At 39.3% G+C, this 25,989-nt stretch overlaps 1 protein-coding gene across 6 annotated transcripts in view; it reads right to left on the bottom strand.

Moving 5' to 3' along the window:
* The window catches only part of CCDC68 (coiled-coil domain containing 68), a 61,813-nt gene extending 36,933 nt beyond the window's left edge, over window positions 1–24,880 (bottom strand). For 3 of the 6 annotated variants that reach the window (XM_039463777.2, XM_074383406.1, XM_074383405.1), the window contains exons 1-6: window positions 24,792–24,880; window positions 9,771–9,860; window positions 7,137–7,261; window positions 5,420–5,506; window positions 2,421–2,561; window positions 796–921 (exon numbers count right to left, since the gene is read on the bottom strand). In XM_039463777.2, coding sequence (XP_039319711.1) covers window positions 796–921; window positions 2,421–2,561; window positions 5,420–5,506; window positions 7,137–7,253 — 471 coding nt within the window. In that variant the 5' untranslated portion in view covers window positions 7,254–7,261; window positions 9,771–9,860; window positions 24,792–24,880. Of the gene's footprint in view, window positions 1–795; window positions 922–2,420; window positions 2,562–5,419; window positions 5,507–7,136; window positions 7,262–8,926; window positions 8,996–9,770; window positions 14,737–24,791 lie in introns of those variants that run through there. The other 3 variants (XM_074383404.1, XM_074383403.1, XM_074383402.1) reach the window with 3 other exon arrangements.
* Window positions 24,881–25,989: the final 1,109 nt, after the last annotated feature.

The raw sequence follows: 25,989 nt of genomic DNA, 5'->3' as shown, positions 1-25,989 counted from the left end.
TCCTATAGCCTGAGCTGATGGACACCTGGGTGCCCCAAACTGTTATGAATGAACTGTCCGATTAGCTGTTTTATATTATTAATGTTGGCAAACACACACACACACATACACACACACACACACAGGCGCACACACATTTTTGACTCCTCCAGTTCTAGAATATATTTTTCAGTCAGATTTTATTGGTCCTAGTATATATACTTCAGATTTAAAAGCAAATGAACAGAAAAGAATATGCATGAGGGTATGTACATGTTTTTTATTTTTAACATTTATATACATTTACATATTAAAATATAAAACTAGATAACCTTATATATTTTTAACTATATATGCATACATATTTTTTTTTTTAATCTGAAGTATGTATCCTAAGACCAAAACAAGCTTGAAACTATGTGTCTTTCACTCTAGAGATAGAGACATCCAAGTCCAGAAAGAATGGCTCAGTCTGGGTCATCTAGCGAGTCAACAACAGAGCCTGAAACAAATTACCAGCCAGGCTCCACAGGGCCAGCCCAGATTTCCAGGCAGGGTAGTGCTGCCTCCCTCCCACCTGTGTTCTTTGGGGCTCTGGGTAAGAACTGAGACACAGCAGCTCAGCAACATCTGGGGTGTTGGGCTACATAGTGTGAGGGAAATCGGCAAAAAAGACTAGCCCACCACTCCTTCTCTAAGTCTTCTGCCAAGTCACTCGGCCATTGCTTGTTTCATTTCTAATTCTTCCAGAAAAATGAACTTGAACAGCTCGGGGTGGGGGCTAGTTCTCCAATAGACAAGCTGCGTGTTCGGTACCTGGAGTAAGTGTTTACTGTCCTCATGCTTTTTTCTCACTTCTTCAGATTTTGTTTGGTAGTTTTCAAATAATCTCCGGGCCACGTCTCGCAGAGCTGCTGCTCCAGCTTCTCTGGAGGCTTCCAGCTAGAAAAAAGGTCACTATGCATGTTCTGACATTTACAACAAAAAGCATTAAAGGCAGAACAGTTTGGTGGGCAATTAAGAACACCGAGGCTGTAACTATGTATGTACAGCCTCATAGAAAATGGATAGGAGAGAAGACACTGTTACCTGGTAAGAGGAAAATGGACAATGAGAAACTCCTTATTTAGAGGGGCTGTTGTGAAGTGGGAAATTAGGGACTTGGAAAGACCGATGGGGAAGCCAGAGGATTTTATTTAATGTGATTACAGGCTCAGTGGAATTGCTTCCTACGCCAGAGAAAGGTACAAAAAAACTGAGGGCCTTTTAAGAACCTTTGTGATATAAGATGATGAAGCAGGAAGTGATTTTACAGATCTAAGAACAAAGAGCAGTTAATAATCCTGTGACATGTCTTGTGACGTGCTTTACATTTGAAAAATGACATTTTAAGAAACACGTTTTACATTCTTTAGGTTTTATTTGCCCTGTGACCTTGCAGGTGGTCAGCAAGAAAAATAGGAACTTCTGGATGCCTGGGAACTTTGCTAAGAATGTGGGGAGGATAGATAAGGTTGAATGGTTTACAGGGAGTTAGTTAATTTTAAGCAGAGCAGGGGAGGGAGGAAGTTTCATCTTAAACACAACACAGTAAATTTTGCCTTATTGTATAGCAATTGTAAATTATTAATTTCCCTCTTCAATTGAACAGGCAGATTTGCCATGGTCAAACCAAAGCAGAGCTCATGCCACAGCAATGCCCTGCAAATAGACTCCTCACCGTTCAAATAACTCTATGGTGCTCTGTCAGCTTATACACTTATTTGCAAGCCTTTTATCATTAATGTCCATAACAGTATTGAAAAGTGTATCTTCCTGAAATAGAAGTGGGACAAGTTTAAAGTATTGAGGGCAATAATGCTAAAATGTCATGAATATTTCCAGGATTTAATCTAAGGAAAAAATCAAGGATGACTATAAAGATTTCCCTACCAAGATATTCATTGCAGGACTGCATATACAAGAAGCCTTTAAAGGGGACAATCAAAAGCATTCAGCAATAGACAAATTTAAAGAATATTGTGACATTTTACTATGAAGGCTATAGTTAATATTTATTAAATATGAACACACTTTTAAAAATGTATTGTGAATTGTGAAAAGAACACTTAACATAAGATCTACTAAGTACAGTACAGTATTGTTAACTATAAGCATAATCTTATGCAGTAGATCTCTAGAACTTATTCGTCTTGCTTGACTGAAATTGTATAACTTGAACTTTTGTAAGATATTTTCAATAACAAAAGAAGCCTCAACAATAAAACAGTGAGAAATGATTTGTGAAATATAAAAATTTTTCTCTATGGAAGGGAGCATACAGGTGAACCTATGGATATCTATGGCCATCTCTCTGCTTTTACAGAACCATGAACACTAACAACCCACTCTATTAGCCCAAAGGCTCAAAACACAAAATTTGTAACTTCTAGCAGTCATACCTTGATTTTCAATACTTCATTCTCTTTGTTCATTTCTAAGAGCTGTAGGTCTTTTCCTTTGATCTTTTTCATAAGCAAATCCAAACTGCAACAAGAAGGATCCATTTCAGAATGAGAGCTCTGTTGAAGGTTTCCACAGCACTGAAATGGACAAACATGAAAATTATAGACCTGACTGTTTTTTCCTCTACAAACTTTGACAGCAATAATGATCATTTAGTGTTACATATATCAAAGAGGCTTCAGGTCAGCATAAATAACCATCTTTTGAATCTCAAATATCAATGGGAAATTCTAGATGAAACATCTGACTTCTATATTAGCTCAAATTTGAACAGATTCTTATATTGAAAGAGGTAAAATGACATTTTAACTTTTATATTTTCTATAGTTTCAGATACACTGATAAGTGCTTTTGAGGAGATAAATAATATCCACAAGACCAGACAGTTTTAAAAAATCTAAGTTGTGGACATAATTTCATTTTGGTTACATTGTATTATAGACTAATACAGTCAGACCTAATAGTTACAATACATAATAGTCAATGTTTGGTCATGTTTCATTGCAATTACCTCGTATTAAATTTCCAATCAGAGATATCAGAACTGAATGGCACCTTCTATTATAACTTGATGTAAGCTCTAGCTTACTGAAAATATACCTGGAGCATAAATCTCATCTGGAATTGTGCACACACTGAAGTGGAAAAGAAATTAGAAACCATCTAACTTAACCTGTCCATTTTACAGATGTAGAAACTGAGGACCAGGGTCCAAGTTTATGCAGCAAATGAGCAAGAGAGCTCATGGCACAGCCTCTTAAATAGTTACCATGTGCTCATTCTTTCAATTTATTTCAAAACTGAGAAACTGTTAAACGATTACACATACCCTACAATTATAATAACAACTTCTATTTGTTAAACACCTGTTATGTGCCAGCTCATCTTTTAGATATTTTACGTACAGTCTTTTGTCCAAATACTCAAAACACTGGAAGGCACTACGCCCTTTCCACAGGTGAGAAATTTGAAGATGAGAATTTAACTAACACACCTAAGATTATACCTAAAGCAACTGACAGACCAGAATTAGAATCCCAGTTTGTTTAATAACAAAATATATGTTCTTTTCACTACAGTATAACTACATTTGTAGAAATAAAAAACAAAAAGAACATAGTGCATGTGGATAGCATCCTCCGCACCATCACTCTGCCACAGTTCTGTTTTTTATAGTTCAGGTCCTAGTGCATATTCCTGCTCTCCATATACAGAATAGGAATTATTTTCTTTTTTAATTTGTTAAAGAATATTTGAGAGAAAATCTCTTGTAGAAGAAGGTAGATTATCAGCAGTGGTAGACGGCTAACAAAGATCATTGATCAGTGCTTTTCAAACTTCAATGTGCCTGTGAATTACTGGGTGATAGATCTGGTTAAAAAGGCAGATTCTGGCCAGTCATGGTGGGGTGGCTCACGCCTGTCATCCCAGCACTTTGGGAGGCTGAGGTGGGTGGATCACAAGGCCAGGAGTCCAAGAGCAGCCTGGCCAACATGGTGAAATCCCATCTCTACTAAAAATACAAAAATTAGCCAGGAGTGGTGATATGCATCTGTAGTATCAGCTACTCCGGAGGCTGAGGCAGGAGAATCATTTGAACCCAGGAGGCTGAGGTTGCAATGAACCAAGATCATGCCACTGCACTCTAGCCTGGGTGACAGAGCAAGACTCTGTCTCAAAAAACAAAACAAAACAAAACAAAACAAAACAAACAAACAAACAAACAAACAAAAAACCAGATTCTGAATCAGTGGTCCTGGGGTAGAGCTTATATGCTGCATTTCTAACAAGTTTCTGGTGATGCTGAGCTGCTGGGACTGCAGAGCATCCTTGAGAGCAGCAAGGCCCTAGGTCACTCTGGTAAAATCCCTGCAGGGCCAGAGGGCTGAAGCTTTGATGTGTGGTTGATCTGCTGACCTTCCGTGGTTTGAGACGGCTGAGACAGACACATGGTAACACACTGTCGTCACCATTCCCATGAAGCTACTCCTATCAAGCCAACAATATGCTCCACATTGTTACATCCACTGGTTGGCATTCGGTCCTCAATTTTCTTGGCCCATGGACAGCATTTGACAGAGGGGTCCCGCCCGGCTTCTGAAACCCTGTCCTCATTTGCCTTCAGTGACTCCTGCTGAAGTAACCTTGACAGGAGTAGCTCCAAACCATGAAAGGTCAGCAGATCAACCACACTTCAAATCATCAGCCCTCTGGCCCTGCAGAGATTTCACCATAATAATCTAGGGCCTTGCTACCCTCAAGTGTTAGTCTACAGTCCCAGAAGCTCAGCATCAGCAGAAGCTTGTTAGAAATGCAGCACCTGGGCTGTACCCTAGAACCCTAAAATCTCCTTCTTTTCCTCCTAATCCACCAGCCTCATCTTAGCTTATGAAACCCTTTCCTCATTTGCCTTGCAGTGGACAACACTGGTGAAGTACACTTGGCACATATGAGGTTTAGCCTGGTGTAATCCAGACAATGCTAAGTGCAGGCTGCTCGACCTTACATATATAAAGCTGATGTTGTGGAAGGGAGCACATTCAAGCTTATCAACTATCTGGCAAAGACTTTACTCAACTCGGGCCTAAAAGCTTCAAGTGTGTGTGTCTATTCGTGTGGCCCAGGTGAGCCTAAAAGCTCCACCTGTCATTGGAAAATGTCGCTGTCATCGATCTTGGCTGGGCTGACATCTAATTTACTTTAGATAAGTAAGCTTTGTTTAATATATTCAAGTAAGGCTTAGCCATTCCAATTTGATCTTACTCATAACATTCGTAGTTAAACATTTCACACATATGATCATTAACATCTTTAGATATGCATGAAATACTTCAACACTCATCCTTTGAAGCATCAAAGAACTTAGTAATTGCCCAAAAAGTTACTTTAAGAAGTCCAACTGGCTTTATACTAATCTTCAGAAGGAAATTATTACCTTTGTGTCTAGACTATGCTTTGTACTATTATGTCTTACTTCATCTTTAAACATTTGGGTTCTGATCTTTTCCAGAGTAGTTCGAATCTACAGAAGGAAAAAAGAAAAAAAAAAAAACATTTTATTTGTTTCAAAGGTATTTAATGCCGAAGGCTTTTTTCTCAATACCACTTACAGGGTACCTGATTATCTAGAAAGTAATACACATAACACATATATTGATCTCAGATTTAAATAACTGCCACTATCAACCTAACTTGCATTTAGACTAATATTGTTTAGATTGCTTAAAGTAAGCATTTGGTCTTTAGAACTCTTTCTCAGACAAGTCTAAAACATGATCACTTAAGTGAATATTATCTCTAAAACAATTATTACTTAGTAATTAGTACCTAATACTATTTAGTTCTGGTCTTGTCTTTTTAGTAATTTAGTACTAATTTACTGTTTAGTAATTACTATGAAACAATTACTGCTTAGTAGTCACTACAAAATAATTACTATCTACTAATCACTACAAAATAATTACTACCTAGTAATTACTACAAAATAATTACTATTAAGTAATTACTACAGAATAATTACTGAGAGATCATATCATATACATTTATACATGAAATATAAGCCCCATGTCTTGATGACCCATGGAATTGCAAGAGACTCGAAAATGATGGAATTAATTGATCTGAACACATTATGAACTATGCCAGAATTTGTCCATTATTTAGTTAAAAAATTAAATAATCCAAAACGGTAAAATGTGAAATTTCTCTTTTTATTCAGCATCCTTTTAGACTATAAGACTATAAGAGTAGGAGCCAGGTTTATACTCTGGCACATTTTTTTTTTTTTTGAGGAGTCTTTCTCTGTTAGTCAGGCTGGAATGCAATGACTTGATCTCAGCTCACTGCAACCTCCACTTCCCGGATTCAAGTGATTCTCCTACCTCAGCCTCCTGAGTAGCTGGGATTACAGCTGGCCACCAGCATGTATGGCTATTTTTTTGTATTTTTAGAAGAGACTGGGTTTCACCATGTTGGCCAGGCTGGTCTCGAACTCCTGACCTCAGATGATCTGCCCGTCTCAGTTACCCAAAGTGCTGGGATTACAGGTGTGAGCCACTGTGCCCAGCCTACTCTAGCACATTTTAAGTGCCTAATAAATGCCTTTCTAAGAAACAGTTAAGAATATATACTTCTGTCAGCCATGATCATCTTGGATTCTCATAAGACTTCACATGTTTAATGAAGTGACATGCCAACCCACAGCCACTGGCAATAGTTACCATGAACTGTGAAAAGGAACAAGGTAAGGAAAGGCACCAACTCAGCAGGAAATACAAACATCTACTTGGGAACATGATCGACACTCATGAAACCACTGGAAAACATTATAAAACAGTAGGAAATCCAGTGGTGAATAGTGTGGGACAAATTAAGTGCTGTTAGGTGTTCTGAACCCTCCTGGCCCATCATTCAGTTTTACTGAGTGAGGAAAATCATTTTACTCCAAGTGTAGGAACAGTTTCGCATCCTCAAGAGAAATGACTAAACATGGGTTTAAATTTCAGCTAGGAAGATTGTCCTTTGCCAAATTAGAATTGTTCCTTTACATGTGTTCCGTTACATATATGGAGAGGGAAATAAAGTCCTCCAGCCCATATGGGATTCATCTTTAAAAAATCATATCATACTAACGATTTCTGCTACTCACATACCTTTTTCACATACTCGGTTTCTTCAATAATGTGAGCAGATGTAGACTCATACAAGGCAGAATTATCTTCCATTTTATCCCTTGGAGGAATTTCTGTGGTCACGGTCACTGTTGTCATTGTGAATTCTGGTTTTAGAAAAACATAAATCAGCTAAGCAAAACAGACTGTTTTGATTGCATGATTATGTGGTTCATAAACTGAAATAAGTTGTTTTATCACTATAGTCAAATACAGCAGAAAAGCTATAATTCATTGGTATCTGTATACATACATAAATCCAGGAATTAATTTAATATGAAGCAATATCATCTGAAGGAATCATTAATTTAAAAAATTAACATTTAAATAATCTAAGAAGGTAAAATCTGAAATTTTTCTTTTTATTCAGTATCATCTCAGACTGTAAAATCTCAGGAGTAGGAATGAGGTTTATATTATAACACATTGAAAGAATGTAATAAATGTGGAATTAATATAATATAATTATAACTGAATTATGTCTTGTGTGTGTGTACCTTCATACATAGTCTGTAAAGGCTATTTACTATTAGGAGAACTAACAGTAAAAGACTGGAAAAATCCCATGCCAACAAAAAGAAGATAGATTAAATAAACTATCAATGGCTATGGAGTCATCACTAGGATGTATTATTATTTCATGAAAAAGCATAGAGTAGAAAAGAATATGTAATATATTTTCTATAAAAAGGGCAGGAAATATGAATGGAAGGAAGAAAGCTGTGTCTTAATATTTTCATACTAAACCATGTATATATTTTATCTAACTATAAAGTAAAATTGACAGAAAAAGTAATCATCCAAAATAAAGATGAAATGAAATAAATAAATACATCCATATATCAAGTTCTGTAACCACAAGAACTTTTTCATGTGATTAAAAATGATCTACTAGGGACTATTTATCCCTAGTGTGCTATATTCTAAAACAAAAAGAATAGCAAAACAATCTTAAACTATATTCACTCATAATATTGTTAGTGGAAATACTGGTATTTGCTCTTTTGAACTGTGAACTCTGTGTGTGTGTGTGTGTGTGTGTGTGTGTGTGTGTGTGTGTGTATGCAGGTTCACACTATAAAATAAAGCCATCAGGTAACTGTGTTAACATCATGAAGAATCAAGCTATTTAGCATAAAAGAAAAAATGAAATACAGAACACAAATGTTAGGTAAAGCTGAAAGTCAAGGATGGTGGCTCACATCTGTAATCCCAGCACTTTGGGAGGCCAAGGCGGACCCATCACTTGAGGTCAGGAGTTTGAGACCAGCCTGACTGACATGGTGAAATCTCGTCTCTACTAAAAATACAAAAATTAGCTGGGCATGGTGGTGCACATCTGTAATCCCAGCTACTTAGGAGGCTGAGGCATGAGGATCACTTGAACCCAGGAGATAGAAAACAATGATTTATTTTTCTTTTATATATATATATATATATATACACATATTATGTAGAGGTAGAATGTATAATATATATTTTTATACCTCTATTCACTGAGAAACTTAGAAATAGTAGCAATTAGCATCCCTAGTGGCCAGACTGTGGTCTTTGAATATCATATCCTACTAAAAAGTCTCGGGTAAGAAATATATAAAGTGAGCCTGAGAGATATGGTCATGCCAGCAAGCAAACAAAGTAATCAAATACTATTTGAATAAGACACAAAACCCATCCTAAAAAAGAATGTTATGGATTGAAACTTATCAAAAATGTTAAATCCCTGAACTGATGATGGCTGAAGAAAAAACCCACAACAACACAGTACTCACTCTCCACCTTCAGAAGAACATAAGGAACAGCTCAATGCACATGGACTAAAAGTATACTACCCCCAGAACCTAAAGTAAAATTAAAAAAAATAAAAAAATAAAATTGGCAAAAAAAGAAACATTTAATATATGAACTATATTTCATAGTAGCCAAGTAGTTGATGAGGGAAAGTTTTTTTATGGAATTCCAGCTAATAAATTCAAAAGGATTGATAAAATTGAAAAACCTGTATTTTACAACACCTTATGAAGTAAAAAACCTAAACATCATCACCTAAAGCTAAAAACATTAGTGAATATTTAACAAGGAAACTTAACTTGAGAGACCCCATTAATCAATCTTAACATAAATTATGGATCTTAAAAGATATAGGACCAAATGCAATATATGAATCTTGTTTAGATTTTGATTAAAAAAAAACAACTATGTAAAGACATTTTTGAGACTAACTGGATAATATATGATGTAAAAGAACTGTTGTAATTTTGTTAGCTGTGATAATTATGACATTCCTTAAAAGGATTGTATCTATTAGTGACACCTACTGACATATTTGCAGGTGAAATGGCATTACATTTGGAACTGCTTTAAAACTCAGAGTGAGATAAAAAGGAGAAGGGGATAAAGATTAAGGAAGTTTATCAAAATATAAATAACTATTGAAACTGGGTGATGAGTCTGTAGGGTTCATTATATTCCTTTATGTATTTTGTGTTTGTTTGAAATTTCTATAATAAATAGTAAATAACTAATAAGTAATAAAAAGCCCTGTGGGATAGGATTATTAATACCATGTTACTGATAAGAAGCCAAAACTACACTCCCATGGTGACATGAACTTACCGAAGATTAAGTAAAATTCATAGAGCTAAAACTCAAACATTGGTCTTTTAGAAGTTCAGAGATGTTTCCATCGTATTAAGAGTGGCTTCCCTGTAGAGAAATAATAACAAAATATTTAAAATCTAACAATGACCTAGGCTGCAAAAAACACAAAGAATTTGCATATTTGAGGGTATCACTTGGAAACAAGATAGCTTCTGGGAATACTACAAAGTCCTGTATTTATCCTTTAATCTTCAATGAAATTGACAGAGTATGTCAAGAATTTTCCATTTCATTATAAATCCTCTTAGCAGCTATGGCTTCTATTAAATATTTGTTTTGACTGAAGTTGATTTGGCAGCAGAGCTCTGCAAGTGGGCTTTTGCAAAATGTGAGTAGAAGTACGTCTCTTACTGGGTCCTCTGAAGTCTTTTCCGGGATTAAGATCTTGGTACAAAACAATATTTAAATGCTTGAAGTAAGAGGAGACACCCACAGGGACAATACGCAGTGTGCTTGAAAACCAGAGGGAGGATGGTCAGGCCAGGGTAGGAGTCAGCAAACCCCAGACTGGGAGCTCAAGATTTCCCTCCTGTTTGTACAGCCCCGGAGCTAAGAATGGTTCTTACGTTTTTGAATGGTTCAATAAAAAAATCAAAAGAAGAATAAGATTATTTTATTATGGGAAAAGGTATTTGGGAAACTTGTCACTTGCTTGTCCCATCATGTGTACTGGCTCCTCCGTGCTGTCTGCCTGTTTTGTGACACTCTTCTTACAGTTCTTGAGATGCAGCAGAACATCAGGATGGGAACCGATGGTGGGTGGGGCTGCAGAGTGCCCATTGGTGCCCTGTTTCTCAACTACCTCATGTCATTGCAGATGCTAGTGTGTTGCCTGTCGCTTTCCCTTGGATGCCTAGACTGTCATAAAGTGTGCCCCCTGGACTTACTGAGCATGGAGAGAGGATTTTAGCTAGGATTTGAACACTTAGTGCTGGGAACCTAAGGGTGTGGCTTGTCATTAAGCTATAAAACCAGAGACAAAATATCTACACTGCCCTGAGTTGGGGGGATTCTTAGTGCCAACTGTGGCTGGTCCTCATCATCCAAAAGAGAGGGTCAGTTTGGTGTCACATGAAACACCAAGATGTCTGTCTCTGGTGTGTTGTTAAAATCCCCATGCCTCTGGCTGTGCTTGCTATTTCTGGGGCTGGGAAACACTCCTTGCATCAAGGGGTCACTTGAAAAGAACAAAGAATCTTTTGGGGAGGCTTCCTCTAAAACTCTCTCACAGACAGACAGCTTGGACTAGAGGGTACGTTTTTCTTCCAGGATGGTGTTATCGCAGTGGAAAGGGCAGTATGAAGTCATTTTCTTAATGTGAGCTAACGATAGGCACAGCTGTGTGCCACTGTATTCTTGCTGGACTCAACGTGTATTTGTAACTTAAGAAATAAATAATGCAGAACAAGAAAAAAAAAAGAATGACATTTCATGGCACATGAAAATTATATGAATTTCAAATTTAGTATTCATAAAAATGGTTGGAAAAAATAAAAGGACAATATTTCAAGACACATGAAAATTATGTGAAGTTCAAATGTAGTGCCCATAAATGAAGTTTTACCCTAGCACCACATGCCCATTCATGTATCATATCGTTCATGCTGCTTTGGCACCACAAACAGCAGAGTCCAGTAGTTATGACAGAGAAAGCATGTGGCAAGCAATGCCTACTGTATTTCCTCTCTGGCCCTTTAGAGGATATGTTTGCTGACCTCTGGGTTAGGGCTTAGCAAGGAGTCGGGGAAGGACCAGGGGGAAAACAGCGGCAAGCAAAGCAATCAGTCTGGCCTGAGTTAGCTTTTTCCCTCCTTGATCTACAGTCCTATTCTATTGATTTACTTTCATTTCCCTTTTAGTATATTAAGCAATGTGTACACTAACAAATGATAAGAGGCATTTTATCATAGGAATGAATGGCCAATTTAAAAATTGCATCAAGGATTACATCTTTTATCTTAAAATATACTCTCTTATGTATCTTTGGTTCTTAAAATCAAGGAATTTTGCTTCTTGATCACTGATATTTCTGAAATCATCCACCTATTCCACTCACTTGTTGGGCCATCTGAAACAAGTTACATAAAACTTTAGTCTTCACTTACATAGCTGTCAGATAGGGGTGATAACACCTAGAGATATGAAAATGAGTTGGTTTTTTTTTAAATGCCTGCTCTCAGAAGGCACTCAATGGGCAGTCACTGTCCATAGTGTTGCCCTGTTATTTTATATTATCAATAGCCACAGAAGACAAGTAGGGCAGGTAGTTCTCATCTATCTGGTTACAAAGCTTTATAACTCTATCCATATGAAGTTAAATTCCATGTCTCTTTTTGGTTCAGGAAACTTTTGTACCCACAGTCCCTGATTTGTATGAAGAAACCCAAGGGGAACATAAGCCAACAAAGTCCAAATTGCCATATGGCATTACTATCCTGGAGAAAATCCATGTTAGCATTTTATTTCAGCCAGAAGTAGATTAAGGAGATGAAATTTTCAAAATAAATCACAATCAGTTAATTAAAGTAAGGAAAGACTTTTGTTTGTTTTATGCTAGAATGGACTGAAGACAGCTTACAAGTGGCATCATGCCAAGAGGAGGTATTTCCTAGACAAGGGCCTTGCAAACAGGGCTCCCAGGGAGGCGGCGGAGGACTGCTGAATAGACAGGGCTCTGTCACCTCAACTTCAACCACAGCAGCTTTGCTTTGTTCTGTCACTCACACTGAATTTTTGCATGAGATTTTCTGTGAAGAAAGAAGGTTCCACAGCTGAAACGGTTTAGAGGCAGCCTGCCTAGTCTCATGGCCTCCTTCAGCCACTCCATACCTGTGTGACCTCTGCCAAGTCCCTCTCTGTGTCTCAGTTTCCTTAATGGTAAAAATGAAAATAATATTATTAACAATAGTCAATGTGGGGTTGTTCATTAGTTAATATTTGTCAAGCACTTATAACAGCACATATAATATATAATAAATGATTTGTACATATTTGTCAAATGAGTACATAAAATATGAAACCATTATTCACAATTAAGCTGACAAGCAATCTGAGTAGTTTTCTTTCTCGCAGGAAAGAAACAGGTTATATTTTAAATAACCTGCGGACTGAACTGGCCTATGAAGGAAAAATTGCTTTGGGGGACTTTAAGACTAGCAAATCCATGGTACAAATTCCTTATTGCTAATGCCCCAATAATTTGTCAGTTTCCTCTATCAATGATGCTAACATCTAATGAAGAGTTTACAATCTACAAAACAATGCACACACATTATTGTGAATTGTAATCCAAGTGATAACCCACCACACCACTGGTCACCCAAGAGAATCTAACTATACCTCGTGCTCTAGTTAATGACATGAAAATAGCAGAAGTATTATAAAACAAACATACACAAGCGCCTGTTACAGGTTGAATTGTGTCCTCCCTCTAATTTTATGTTAAAGTCTTAACCCCTAGTTTCTCAGAATGGGGCCTTATTTGGAAATAGGGCTTTACAGATGTAATTAGATAAGTAAACATGAGCTTATACTGCAGTAGGGTGGATCCCTACTCCAATATGACTAATGTGCTTATCAGGAGAGATGTGGCAGAGATGAGAACACCAAATCCCATGTGAAAATGAAGGCAGAGATCTACTGATGCTTGTACATGCCAAGGAAAACCAAAGATTACTAGCAAACCACCAAGCAGAGGAGAGGCAAGAAACATCTCTCTCTCACAGCGCCCAAGAGGAACTAACCATGTAGACACATCGATCTTGAACTTCTAGGCTTTAGAACTCAGAGATGATCCATTTCCATATTCAAGCCACGCCATGTGTTTTATTTTGTTAGAGTACCCCTAGAAAAGGATTACAGACACTGTTGGTATTCCAGAGACTGTAACAAGGGTATTTCCTTTCTTTACTTAACCCTTGATTCATATATTGAGAGAGTAAATATTTATTGAAAGCCACTGTGTTAGGAGCTGTGGCTACAGGGCTGAGCCAAAGACCCTAATTTCATGGGATTTTCAGTACAGAGGGAGAGGCAGACATTAAACAACAAGTAAATACAAAGGAGGTCTAAAGAAGGTTGTGATGAGTGACGTGAAGAAAAGCAGATCAGGGGACCCAGGGTAAAAGGAGATGCTGTTCTATATGAGTGGTGAGGAAAGCTGATCTGAGGAAGCAGTATTTGAGCAAAAGATGAAGAAAGTAAGGTGCAAGCCATGTGGCTCTCTCGGATCTAGGAGAAGAGAGTTCCAGGTAAATGGGAAAGCAAGAGCAGAAACTGGCATGTGCCTAGAGTAGTGGGTTTTGTTTTGTTTTGCTTTTGAGACAGAGTCTCACTCTGTTGCCAAGGTTCGAATGCAGTGGCATAATCTCAGCTCACTGCAACCTCTGCGATTCAAGAGATTATTGTGCCTCAGCTTCCCAATTAGCTGGGATTACAGACGTGCACCACCATACTCAGCTAATTTTTTTGTATTTTTAGTAGAGACGGGGTTTCGCCATGTTGGCCAGGCTGGTCTCAAACTCCTGGCCTCAAGTGATCCACCCACCTTGGCCTCCCAAAGTGTTGGAATTACAGGTGTGAGCCACGATGCCCAGCCTCTAGAGCAGTGTTCTAAGAACACCACTGCACACAGCAAAGCCTACCATTTTCTTTTCTTTTAATGTTGCAAGATTTCTTTCTTTTTTTTTTTTTTTTTTTTTTTTTTTTTGAGACGTAGTTTCGCTCTTGTTACCCAGGCTGGAGTGCAATGGCACGATCCCAGCTCACCGCAACCTCCGCCTCCTGGGTTCAGGCAATTCTCCTGCCTCAGCCTCCTGAGTAGCTGGGATTACAGGCACGCACCACCATGCCCAGCTAATTTTTTTTTGTATTTTTAGTAGAGACGGGGTTTCACCATGTTGACCAGGATGGTCTCGATCTCTTGACCTTGTGATCCACCCACCTCGGCCTCCCAAAGTGCTGGGATTACAGGCTTGAGCCACCGCGCCCGGCCTCTTTCTTTTTTACCTAAGCTTTTTGAGACTTCCAGTTTGTCTAAGGAGTTGTCTCCTGGGCCACATTAAAACAGTTCTAGCCGTTGCTATTATGGATCCCCCAGGACTGAAGCAAAGATAGAGTGAAGCTGTCAGGTACTGCAAAATTATAAACAACTGACCCCCAGGTCCACCTGGAAAAGGGGCAACAAAGTCTGGTTGACTGCACAGCGGTATTCTCCACTCACTTCTGGGGTCTGCTAATTGAAAAGCACCATGCTGGATGTCTGACAGGTTTTGGCTAGCTAGCACTTGAATCTCCTTCCCAGATATGCTGGGGCACATCTGTATGAGTCTTGCAGGAAAGGCCCCTTGTTCATGCTCACTCCCTGGAGCTGGAGCACAGGGACAATACCTAGAATCAGCCAATGAGAGCCCGTACTGGAAGTGCAACTCAGGGACTGGCCAACTGTCTGGTTGGAGCTGGCAGCAGTGGAAATTCAGTCATTATTCAGGAAAGGAAGGCGTCTCTGATACAGAGTGGTGCTTCTTGTCCAAGTGGCAGGAAATTCAGTGGCAGTATCCAGTGGCCAGTAGCTGTGTCAGGAAGATCCTAACCCCTTCATCCCACAGTCTGATTTCACTGGTGTCCTAGTATATGAGATCCTCTCATTTTCCAAACCTAGTTTTTCAACATTCCCATCAATTCCAGTAGTTGCTCTATATCTTCTCAGTAACTTATTCTTCTACTAAGTCAGCCAGAGTCAATTACTCCGGGTTGCAATCGAGACCCCTGCTTGGTTTTAGCACAGTTTCTGAGTTTTCAGGTTTTAATTTCCTGGTTCTAACAGATTATTTGTTCATTTTTGATCACTATTCTATAGAGCTTGGATATTAGAAACTGAAAACATTACTACAAAAGTGCCACAAAGATAATTCGGAACGTATTTTCAAACCCTGATAAGACTAACCGTGTCCTGAATACTAAATAGCACACCTGTTCTGCAGCTACATTATACAGCACAATGGTGACATCCAGTGTCAGCCGGCTAAATCTCAGGTGACTGTGCAGTTTACCTGAAAATGATGCACAGTATACAAAAGCCGTGCATGTTAACTCTGTACTCAAGTTCTGTTTTGAAATAATAATTAACCTTTGGCTAAGTAGAATTAATTTTATTCAGCTACCTGCTACTCATTTGTATATACACAGATATTATAACTAGTGCTATAGAAAATTCTTAGACATAAGATAAAAGCTATTTTGGGGTAAAAATGAAATATTGATGTAAATACAATGTACGAATATCTATTGACAAATCATGTGCCATTGACCAAAAAAATTATCATATATTGCCAAAATTAATCATTACAACTCTGTGTTGTAATTATTATCTTCAGTGTGTGTGTGTGTGTGTGTGTGTGTGTGTGTGTGTCACAAAAAAAGGATGTAAGTTTTTCAAGGTTATAAGAGCCTCATCAACTAAACACAGATAGGTTGACCCCAAATTCAGATGTCTTTGTAACAAAATAGTCTATTCTCATAGTTCACTGGCATAATTTGAAACAATGAAAAAGAGCTTAAAGTTTCAGCCAGTGTTCAGTTCAGCAACTAAACTGCAAAGAGGTACAGAGAGTATGTCTCCCTTCCCATCTGGAGAAGAGTGGGAAGGAGGGGCCAGGATTTGTTTTGTTTTGTTTTGTTTTTTGAGAGGGAGTCTCCCTCTGTTTCTCAAGCTGGAGTGCAGTGGCGTGATCTCAGCTCACCACCCTCCACCTCCCAGATTCGAGTGATTTTTCTGCCTCAGCCTCCCAAGTAGCTGGGACTACAGGTGCACACCACCATGCATGGATAATTTTTGTATTTTTAGTAGAGATAGGGTTTCACTATGTTGGTCAGGCTGGTCTTGAACTCCTGACCTAGTGATCTGTCTGCCCCAGCCTTCCAAAGAACTGGGATTACAGGCATGATCTCAGTAATCCACCACTCCCGGCCCAGGATTTGTTAAGTGAAGACTATATTCCAGGTAGGGTACGCTCTCTATAATACTCCTCACATATGCCCTGAGAGATCAGTATTATTCCCATTTTGCAGATGAAATGCAAGGCTCAACAAGATTAAGCAAAGATAGCTAGTTGGTGGCCATTGGATCCCAAGCCACGAGTTGTCTGGCTCTTTCTCATGAGTCTGCTAGCTCCTTCTAACTTATCACTTTGCCTCCTGCTACATTCTGAAGCAGTTTCTAAGCCTCACTTCTTAGGTGCAAGATAGTTTAAGAATCAAGGTTTTCCAAAGCAGGTCACTAAGTAACAGTCAAGGAACTCCTATTGGTAGATTCCAGGTGTGTCCTTCAGGAGCCTGAACAGATATCGTTATCCCAGTAGATTTATTCCATGAACAAAGGCAATTTGACTGCATGGCTTAAAAACAAGGGATTTGAGCCGGGCGCGGTGGCTCAAGCCTGTAATCCCAGCACTTTGGGAGGCCGAGGCGGGTGGATCACGAGGTAGAGAGATCGAGACCATCCTGGTCAACATGGTGAAACCCCGTCTGTACTAAAGGTGCAAAAAATTAGCTGGGCATGGTGGCGTGTGCCTGTAATCCCAGCTACTTAGGAGGCTGAGGCAGGAGAATTGCCTGAGCCCAGGAGGCGGAGGTTGCGGTGAGCCGAGATCGCGCCATTGCACTCCAGCCTGGGTAACAAGAGCGAAACTCCGTCTCAAAAAAAAAAAAAAAAAAAAAAAAAAAAAAAAAAACAAGGGATTTGGACTCAGTTGTTCTGCCTACAAGACTCTGTTCCACTTCCTCACCAGCTGGGAGATCTTTGAAAGTCATTCAAACTCCCTAAGCCTCGGTTCCTTGATGGGAATGCCAACTTTCTCAGAGTTCTGTGAGGATTAAATGAGATAATACATGAAAAGCACTTAATGGAATATCTGACCTATAATGTGCATTAAATTAATATTAAATAATATTTACACGCACAACTTATTGTGGACATTTGCTTGTAGGACATGATTTGAAAGTGTCAATTCCGAAGCTCAGTTGCCCTTCACTATTTCTTCCTTATCGCATTAGCCAATTATTCCTCCTGATTTGAACTTCTCTATTAACAAATCAACCCAAAAGCTGGTTAACACTTGCCAGTCAAGAAAATATAAAAGCAAACTGAAGTTAATGATATATGTCACAGTCACTTGCAGCATTTACATGATGCCCTTTTGGAAAATATCATTTGTGATGCTATAAAATATTTTAAGAGTGAACAGCTCAGAAATTTATAAAATACCTACAGTTTTCTGAGCTTGCCCTGGATTATTTTAGCTTGAACATAATTTATGTCACTTAAAAAATTATCCAGCCAGGAAGGAAAAGGAAACCATACCAGGTCTGGTGAGTATGTGGAACAGTTGGAACTCCTGTCTGCTGCTGATGGGAATGGAAGATGAGCAGGCACTGTGGACAACAGCTTGGCGGTCTCCCATACAGTTAAATACATAGTATACAACACAGAAAACCCATGCCTTGGTATTTATCTGAGTGAAATGAAAAATTATATTCTATAAAACCTGCTCACAAGTGTTCATAATTGCCAAACACTGCAAACAATTCAAATGTTTACCAACAGGTGAGCACATCCCCTCATTAAGAAGGAATGGACCAGGTACAGTGGCTCACACCTGTAATCCCAGTACTTTGGGAGGCCAAGGCACGCAGATCACTTGGTGTCAGGAGTTTGAGAGCAGACTGGCCAACATGGCAAAACCCCATCTCTACTAAATAACAATACAAAAATTAGCCACTCGTGGTGGTATATGTCTGTAATCCCAGCTACTCAGGAGGCTGAGGCACGAGAATCACTTGAACCTGAGAGGAGAAGGTTGCAGTGAGCTGAGATTGTGCCACTGCACTCCAGCCTGGGTGACAGAGTGAGACTGTCTAAAAAAAAAAAAAAAAAAAAGGGAGGAACTACTGATACACACAACAACATAGATAAGTGTCAAATGCATCATGCTAACTGAAACAGCCAAATTCAGGGGGCTATGTAGTCTATGGTTCCATCTATCTGACATTCTACGAAAGTGAAAAGTAAAAACTGTAGGCATCAAAAGTGATCAGTGGTTACTTGAGACTGGCAGTAGGGAAAAGGTTGACCGCAAGAGGAACATGTAGGACTTTGGGGTGGGGAAATATATCTTGTTAGTGATCATGGTTCTATGATTACAGCAATTTCCCAAAACTTACAATACTCCACACTGAAAAGGGTGAATTTGTACACTGTTATTTAAAAAATAGTAATCTGGCAGAATCTAGAAAAAACAATGCACAATTGAGATTTCAAAATCCAAGAACCCTCACTGATTTTATTAGAACTAACTGAAAGCCAAAATTAGCTGGATTTGATTTTCTTCATTCAAATTATTGACCCCCAAAAGAAGAGTGTAAATGGTAAATATACATATATAGCAATGGAATCAGGATTGTTAAAAACAGCAGGCAACTGGGCTGCTGATTCTAGCTCATGCTATAAGACTAATCAATTAAAGTAGGCATTCAGCATGACAGAAAAAAGAAAAGCCTTTTAAACATTTTTTAAAACTTAATCATAAGCACTGTTTATTAAAGGTGGTAAAGTAGAAGGAAATATATATATTAATACATAAGAAATAGAATATTTTCAACAAGTTTTAAATATAATTCATGAACCTAGAACTTTTTCTCTCATCTACTCATTCCTTTTCTAATAGCTTTCTAGATTCAGAATATGTTTTCATTCTTCATATTTGTCCATCTGCACATACACTGTTGGATCAATGATGAAAACGTCTACTTATTCAGGGCCTGAAACAGCTAGGACCATAATTTTCTTTCTTTATTTTGTTTTTTTGAGACAGAGTCTCCCTCTGTCACCCAGGCTGGAGTGCAGTGGTGCAATCTCAGCTTACTGCAACCTCCGCCTCCTGGGTTCAAGGTTCAAGTAGTCTCCTACCTCAGCCTCCTGAGTAGCTGGAACTACAAGTGCATGTCACCATACCCAGCTAATTTTTGTATTTTTAGTAGAGACTACTAAAAATGGTTTCACCGTATTGCCCATGCTGGTATCAAACTCCTGACCTCAGGTGATCCGCTCACCTCAGCCTCCCAAAGTACTGGGATTATAGGCGTGAGCCACCCACCACGCCCTGCCACGACCCTACTTTTCATCACCACCTTTGCCCACCCTCCCACACCATGAAGATGTTTGACTTATCCAAGAGCAGCGTCCTACCAAAATCCAGGTGTTAATAGAAAGATAGAAGAGTCAGAGGCAGCTTCTCATTTTGGGTAAAACAAAGTTCCTGTATCAGATCACAACAATGTAAGTGACCTCATCAAAATAAATAGCAGGCGTTAACAGCTCAATACTAATCAAGCCTTCTTCCTCTTTATGAACCAACATAGCATGATGAATGTCTCCACCCTGATCCTGATCCCTGGAGTATATGAAACTGAGAACAATAAAGATGAATTTCTGTAGATGGTAAATATCTCTCAGGAGATACTTGGTATAAAATCGTCAGTGTAAGGCTAGAAAAAAATGCATTTGTTTTAGAATTTTAAAAATCCTTACCAAGGAAACAAAGGAATATTACCAATTGAGATTGATTACTCCATCCAATCACACACAGATCATCAAAACAGTAGTACTATTCTCACTTAGGAGTTTTAGAAAGTTGTTTTGACATTTCAAGCAGAAAAAAACGAGTTGCAAATGAAGACATTCAGCTTTGGAAAACGGTATTATTTAACCTACATTGCCTTCTTTTCAAATTGTAGATGTTAAAAAAATCTTTTGCAATCTAAATTGCCAATAAAATAGACTTCAAGGGCTGGGCCCAGTGATTTACATCTGTAATCCCAGCACTTTGGGAGGCCAAGGTGGGAGGATTGCTTAAGGCCAGGAATTGAGGGCCAGTCTGGGTAACACAGTGATACCCCATCTACAAAAAATAATCATAATAATTAACTAAGCTTGCTGGCACATTCCTGTAGTCCCAGTCATAAAGGAGGCTGAGGCAGGAGCCTCAGTAGTTTGAGGCTTCTGTGAGCTAGGATCCTGACACTGCACCCCAGCATGAGTGGCAGAATAAGACCCTGTCTTGAAAAACACAAAAACAAAAACAGATCTCAAGTTATTCTGATGCTCTTTTTTCTTCCCCATAAGGAACTTGCAATTTATGTAGTAACTTAAAGATACTCAGAGAGATATTGTCTTCTTTTTAGGCTCACAGAACTGACTAGATTTTTATAAAAGGATTTCAGTAAACTAGAGAAATCCCCTAAGAGGATCTCTAAGCATAAGTTGTCAAGCATGACCCGCACCCCTGAAAATTGCATTTGCCATAATAGTTAGCAAAAAGTAAGGTCAATGGAGATATACAATAAAACAATTCTGGCTTGGAACTGCTGTTCCGGTTTTCCAATTCCTAATAAGGGTATACCAAAAGTCAATGTTCTTGGAAAGTGAAGAAGTTCCTGTTTGTTTGTTTCTTTGTTTTAGGCAGAGTCTCACTCTGTTGTCCAGGCTAAAGTGCAGTGGCACCATCTCAGCTCACTGCAACCTCCACCTCCTAAGTTCAAGCAATTCTCTTGGCTCAGCCTCCTGAGTAGATGGGATTACAGGCACATGCCACCACACCCAGCTAATTTTTAAAAATATTTTTATTAGAGAATGGGTTTCACCGTGTTAGCCAGGCTGGTCTCCAACTCCTGGCCCCAAGTGATCCACCTGCCTCAGCATCCCAAATTACTAAGGAAAGGTTAAGAAGTTCTTAACGTTGGTTCGTTCTCTAGACCAGGCATCCCCAAACTACGGCCGCATGCAGCCCCCTGAGGCCCTTTATCCACACCGCCCCCCGGCCACCGCACTTCAGGAAGGGGCACCTCTTTCATTGGTGGTCAGTGAGAGGAGCACAGTATGTGGCGGCCCACCAACGATCTGAGGGACAGTGAACTGGCCCCCTGTGTAAAAAGTTTGGGGACACCTGCTCTAGACAGTTATACACACATACAAAAAAAATCACTGCTTAATAGCAACCTCGTTGTTTAACTCTTGGCATTCATATTTAAAATTATAGAAGAGAGTCAAAGCATCAAATAAGATATTGGCTCATATCAGTCATTCGCAAATAATTCTACCATGTATGCTGCACCAATGTATCTGTTTACCATGCAAATGTAATTGCAGAAACATCTACCAAATGGTGAACAAAATGTAGTGTAGCCATGATATGGAATAAATACTAGTTAAGCAATAAATAGGAACCAACTACAGATACATGTGACAACCTGAATAAACCTCAACAACTATTCTAACTGAAGAAAGCCAGATGCTAAAGGCTATATATTGTACGATTCCATCTGTATGAAATGTCCAGAAAAGGCAAATCTAAACAGACAAAATAGATTAGTGGTTGCCTGAGGCTGGGGGTAAGAATGGTGAGTGACTGCAAACAGGCCCCAGGGATGTTTGAAGGATGATGAAATGATCTAAAATTGGATTGTGCCAGTGGTTGTACCATTTGGTAAATTTACCAAAAATCATTGAATTACACACTTGGATGAATTTTATGGTATGTAAATTATATCTTCAATAAAGATGTTTAAAGAAAAAAAAGAGGAAAAGTAAGAATAACTTGAATAAAGATGCTGTTTTCCTCTGGGGGAAAATATAATTGTAGTCACATTTTTCTAATTTACACCAAAAAATAATTTAATGGATAGATGATTTTCAATTTTAAATTTTTTGTTCATTAATTTTTGTCTCTAGATTATTGCCAGCCATACAAGTTTAGTTTTTATTTAATTTGCATGGAATTGATACTTAGCTATTTTAGGTTAATATTTCATAACATCAAACCTGGAGCACATGATTCCTAAGTTCCTCCCCAACCTAAACAAAAAAGAAAACCACTGAGCAGAATAACATGTGAGCTCCTCTATCATTTTTAGATTTGAGTATTTAAATCAGTGTAAGGGAATATGTGATTTGAAACTAATCTAGTTTCTGTCACTGTCCAAATTGAATGGATCATTGATGTGGTCTGCAAATCTATGAACTTGACTTGGGGTGGCCTGGAAGAGACTCCAACGTAGTAAATTCCAGGAGGACAGAAATGTGTCTTATCTATACAGGGCTGTGTTTGGCCCAGACTCCACTTCCCCTCCCACCTGGTTCTCCCACACAGAACACAGTGCTTTCAATAAATATTGTTTCAATGAATACATGAATAGGCCCACAAATTCACAGATGCACCAGATAGCTTCTAAAACTGAATGTACACACACATACTCTCTCACTCTCTCTTTCTCTCTTTTGTTTTCCAAACTCACATATATGACTGTTTTTGTGCTTAGTAAATGACATTCATTTAAACTCGTTAGTAAATTCGTAGTAAAATTTTGCCATTATGAAATGTTTTCAGTCAATACATAGTCATATAATTTGGATGTAAATATCTCAATTGGAAAGATGTGAAACTACTACTTTAAAAGACTTTTACATTCCCATCAAAATCTTCAATTCTTTCCCTTTGCAGGCATTATTCCAAACAAATGTCCACCTCAATTTTTAGCTTTGTCTAAATCTAGCTTAAGTTTATTAGCTTTGGCCACAATTTGGATTACAACTCACCTCCAATGCTGAGCATGCTGTAAATAAATAAGCTAACAAATAACATGCCTATCACTAATTTAATTAACATGCCTATTACTAATTCACAAAATAGCACCTGTACTAATTTCAAAAATCTCTTTCTACTTAGGACAAGGAATCAACTTATTTGTAAACAACAAGAGGTAAGAACCTTCTTATGAGAGCAGCCTGGAAGTATAGTTGTTTTCATTCTTTCTGCAAATATTTGAGGAACCACACGGGGATACTCCCTGCCTTGGGCAGAAATTCCTCTGTGTCAGGGGCCTTCACTCTAGCTGGGGAAAAGCTTAACAACAGCACCAATTGTGTCATCCAGGGTATCGGACACTCCTGCCCAGCTCACATTTCTGGAAAACCAGACTGCCGTAGCTCTGAATATTTAATAGCATTAGGTCAAATCAAAAAGGACAGATTATCTCCTTCCTATCACAAACACAGAATAATTCCTTTTAGTATTCTGACACTTCATCCAATCTATATACACCAAGAAAGTAAAAGAAGTTTTGGTTCCTAAAATAAAACAATTACAATATAATGGGGAACAGACACTTATGTACGGGGCTTGTTTGCTTGTTCTGATCCTTACATTCAATTTTGTCTTCCCTTCCGAAAAGGCTAAAAATTCACAGCTACGTCATCACCCAATCTGAAAACAATACTTGCACGGTCCCATACTACTTTTTAGTAAGATAAGAGCGTTCCTTTGTCTAGCCGCCTAGCACGCTGTTAATTCCCAGCTCTAAAATCTCGTGATGCCCACACAACGTTAAGGAAACGGTCAAGCAATGGGCTATTCTTTCTACTGCACCTGCAGCTGCAGAAGCCCTCCCAAATGAATGAACACAGCCACCTTCATTCATCTCTGCTCTTAAAAAAAAAAAGGCGAGCGCAGTAATGTGTCAAAGTCATCATACTGAAGTTCCCAGGTCAGGGCGTTTACCGAAGGGATTTTCTCCAAGGCCACTGAAATTAGAAGGCAGAAATCGCGGGGACCCTGATAAACGGATTGTATAAAATCAACCTAAGTGAACAATCAGGTGTGCGCCCAGCTAAAGAGGGGTTCCTCTCTGCGGAAAAGCGACTCTTCCCAGGGGAGAAGAAACGTCTCGCCCAGAAATCCGAGCCAAGAACTGAGGTTTCCAGGGCGGGTTACCCCCTTCAGCAAGGACCCTTTTACAGGAAATGTCCTTGATGCCAGGAGATCCGCTGGGGGAAGCCGCTGGAAAGGCACCTGGACGCCACACACCCGGCGGGGATGCCGCAGCGCGCTGCAGAGACCCGGCCCCCAGGTGGCCAGACTCGCCTACCTTGGGGGGCGCCCAGCCGGCACAGGGTCCCAGTGCTGCTCCTCCCCTGGGCGTTCGGGCCTTGGGGCCAGGGTCAGCTGCCAGGGCCCTGCGAGTGCAGCCGGCACCGCCCGCAGGTTTGACTCCGCCCCGTGGGGCGCGCCCAGGGCAGAGTCCGGGCGCCGGTGAGGCTCCGGGGAGGAGTCGTGGGACTTCCACGCCCAGCGCGGGAGAGTCAGACTCTGCCCCTCAAGCCCCTCGCTAGGGTGCTGTGCATGGGGGTGGGGATGATCGGCTGCTGCTTTACAAGGTTATATTTGCACCCTAAGTTCATAAACTTTTGTTTTTAAAATGATTTTTTGATTTTATAGTTTTTGGCATAAATTTATGGAGTACAAGTGCATTTTTTGGTTGTTGTTTTTAATAAAACTTTCTTTTGGAACTTAAAAAAAGTTGCAAAACCAGTACAGAGTCCTCTATATACTCCTAAGCTGATGTCTCCTAATACCTACGGCTTCCATAACCATGGCACATTTGTCAAAAGTAGGAAATTCACATTGGGCCAGGTGCGGTGGCTCAGGCCTTGTAATCTCAACATTTTGGGAGGCCAAGGCAGGCGGGAGGATCGCCTGAGCTCAGGAGTTCAAGACCAACCTGGGCAATACAGCGAGACCTCGTTTCTACTAAAAATATTTTTCTTAAAGAAATTAGCATCGATCTGCCACTATTAACACTGCTCCAGACTTGATGTAGCTTTCACTGGCTTTTTGGCTAACTATTCTCCTTTTCAGGATCCCAGGGGGGATACCACACTGCATTTAGTTTCCTGTGCCCTTTGTCTCCTCCAATCCATGACAGTTTCTCAGTCTTTTCTTGACCTTGATAGCTGTAAGGAATTCTGGTAAAGTATTATGAGAAAGTATTCTGGTAAGGTGTAGTTTTGTGGAGGAACTTCAACACCCAGTCATGTGGGTGTTGTCTAACGTTTTTTTCTTATGATGAGACTAGGGGGATGAAAGCCACAGAGATGAATTGCCTTCCTCATCACATCCTCTCAGGGACCATGGCACGATGGCCACATGACTTGTCGCTGGTAACTTGACCCTGATCCCTTAGTTAAGGTTGCGTCTGCCAGCTTTCTCTACTGCAAAGCTGTTTTTCTCTTTCCATACACTCTACTCTGAATGACAGTCACTCAAATCAATGCACACTCAAGATG

This window comes from Saimiri boliviensis, chromosome 13 (assembly GCF_048565385.1).
Source record: "Saimiri boliviensis isolate mSaiBol1 chromosome 13, mSaiBol1.pri, whole genome shotgun sequence".
Classification (NCBI taxonomy): Eukaryota; Metazoa; Chordata; class Mammalia; order Primates; family Cebidae; genus Saimiri; species Saimiri boliviensis.
This window is presented reverse-complemented; position numbering and strand designations above follow the sequence as displayed.